Source organism: Volvox carteri, assembly GCF_000143455.1.
Source record: "Volvox carteri f. nagariensis unplaced genomic scaffold VOLCAscaffold_20, whole genome shotgun sequence".
Lineage (NCBI taxonomy): Eukaryota > Viridiplantae > Chlorophyta > Chlorophyceae > Chlamydomonadales > Volvocaceae > Volvox > Volvox carteri.
Window position 1 is genome coordinate 1883087 of NW_003307563.1, and position 1214 is coordinate 1884300.

Consider the following 1214-nt stretch of genomic DNA (forward strand, 5'->3'; position numbering starts at 1 on the left):
TGCCATGTGGCTGTTACCCTACAACCAAATCTGGACCTCTAGAAACACTTTGGCCATTAACATGACAATCTCTAAAATAAAAGAAATAAAGCATTAATATAATTAACCGCCTACCGTTCGACATTGCGCAGATGCAGCTCCAACGCCGCCTCCAGCTCCCCCAGCCGCTCGCGAAGGTAGGCCTCCGCGTCCCAAACACCCACCGCGCTACACAGCCCAATGCAATGCCGTACGTCGTACTCATGGTGCTGTTGCAGAAACGGCAGTACGGCGTACGGCTCAAATTCGCAGAGCAGCTGTACGAAAGTGTTTGCTACGGCAGGTTGGGACATCCATGAGCCCAGCGCGGCCACGGCGACGGCGGGCGCAGGGTGTAGGTTGGAGGCGGAGTACGACTTGTACGGCGGCGTGTGTGCGTGTACGATATCGGTCTCTTCGGGGCTCCCATTCAGATCCTACGGGGGAAGTAGAGGTTGAAATGGAGGTTAGGGTTTATGAAAAGCCGTTCCAGTAGCAGTAGCAGCAACAGTAGCAGTAGCAGTGATAGTAGTAGCAGTAGCAGTAGCAGTGATAGTAGTAGCAGTATCAACAGCAAGTGAGGTGAGAAAGCAGTAGCAGTACGGTTTACTGTTTTCATTTCGGAAAGGCGGGGAGCCATTGCCAGAGGGATTTAGCAGCGACATCGTTCCGCACAAAAATGAAAAAGACAGCGGCAGCAGTAGCAATCCACAGCCACTTCCATCAACCACCCACAGCCAACTAGCTAAAAAGCGAACCTGCGTCAGAGCTTGCTTGTGCTGTACGGCAGCCTTCAGGAAATCGTACTGCAATCTCCGGTTGCCGCTCAACCGTTCCAGGAAGGTTGTCGCCTGCACCTCCCCTGGGTAGTGACCCAGTAGCAGCTGGGGGGGAGGGCAGAGGGGAGGGGGGGGGAGGGGAAGGGGGGGAGGGAGGGGAGGGGAGGGAGGGGGAGAGAGGGGAGGGGAAGAGATGAAGGGGGCAACAGGAGGGGGAGGAGAAGGAGGGGAATATATATGCATGAATTAAAGGAAACACGGAGTGATATAAACTGCCTGACGACGTCCAAACTTTGAAATTGCCCCGTTAGTCCGGGACTGAGGAGATGGGGTCACCGACCCCATCGCGGAACGGGGGAAACGTGTTTTCAGACCCACGAGTACGATATCCTCCTTCCCCCCCGGCGATACCCTCCC

At 55.3% G+C, this 1214-nt stretch overlaps 1 protein-coding gene across 1 annotated transcript in view; it reads right to left on the reverse strand.

Moving 5' to 3' along the window:
• Window positions 1–1214, reverse strand: part of VOLCADRAFT_91386 (uncharacterized protein) — a gene marked incomplete at both ends in the record, with an annotated part of 26440 nt that overhangs the window by 3450 nt on the left and 21776 nt on the right. The window contains 2 exons of the mRNA XM_002950870.1: window positions 204–455; window positions 777–902. Of these exons, the coding sequence (XP_002950916.1) occupies window positions 204–455; window positions 777–902 (378 nt within the window). The remainder of the gene's footprint in view (window positions 1–203; window positions 456–776; window positions 903–1214) is intronic.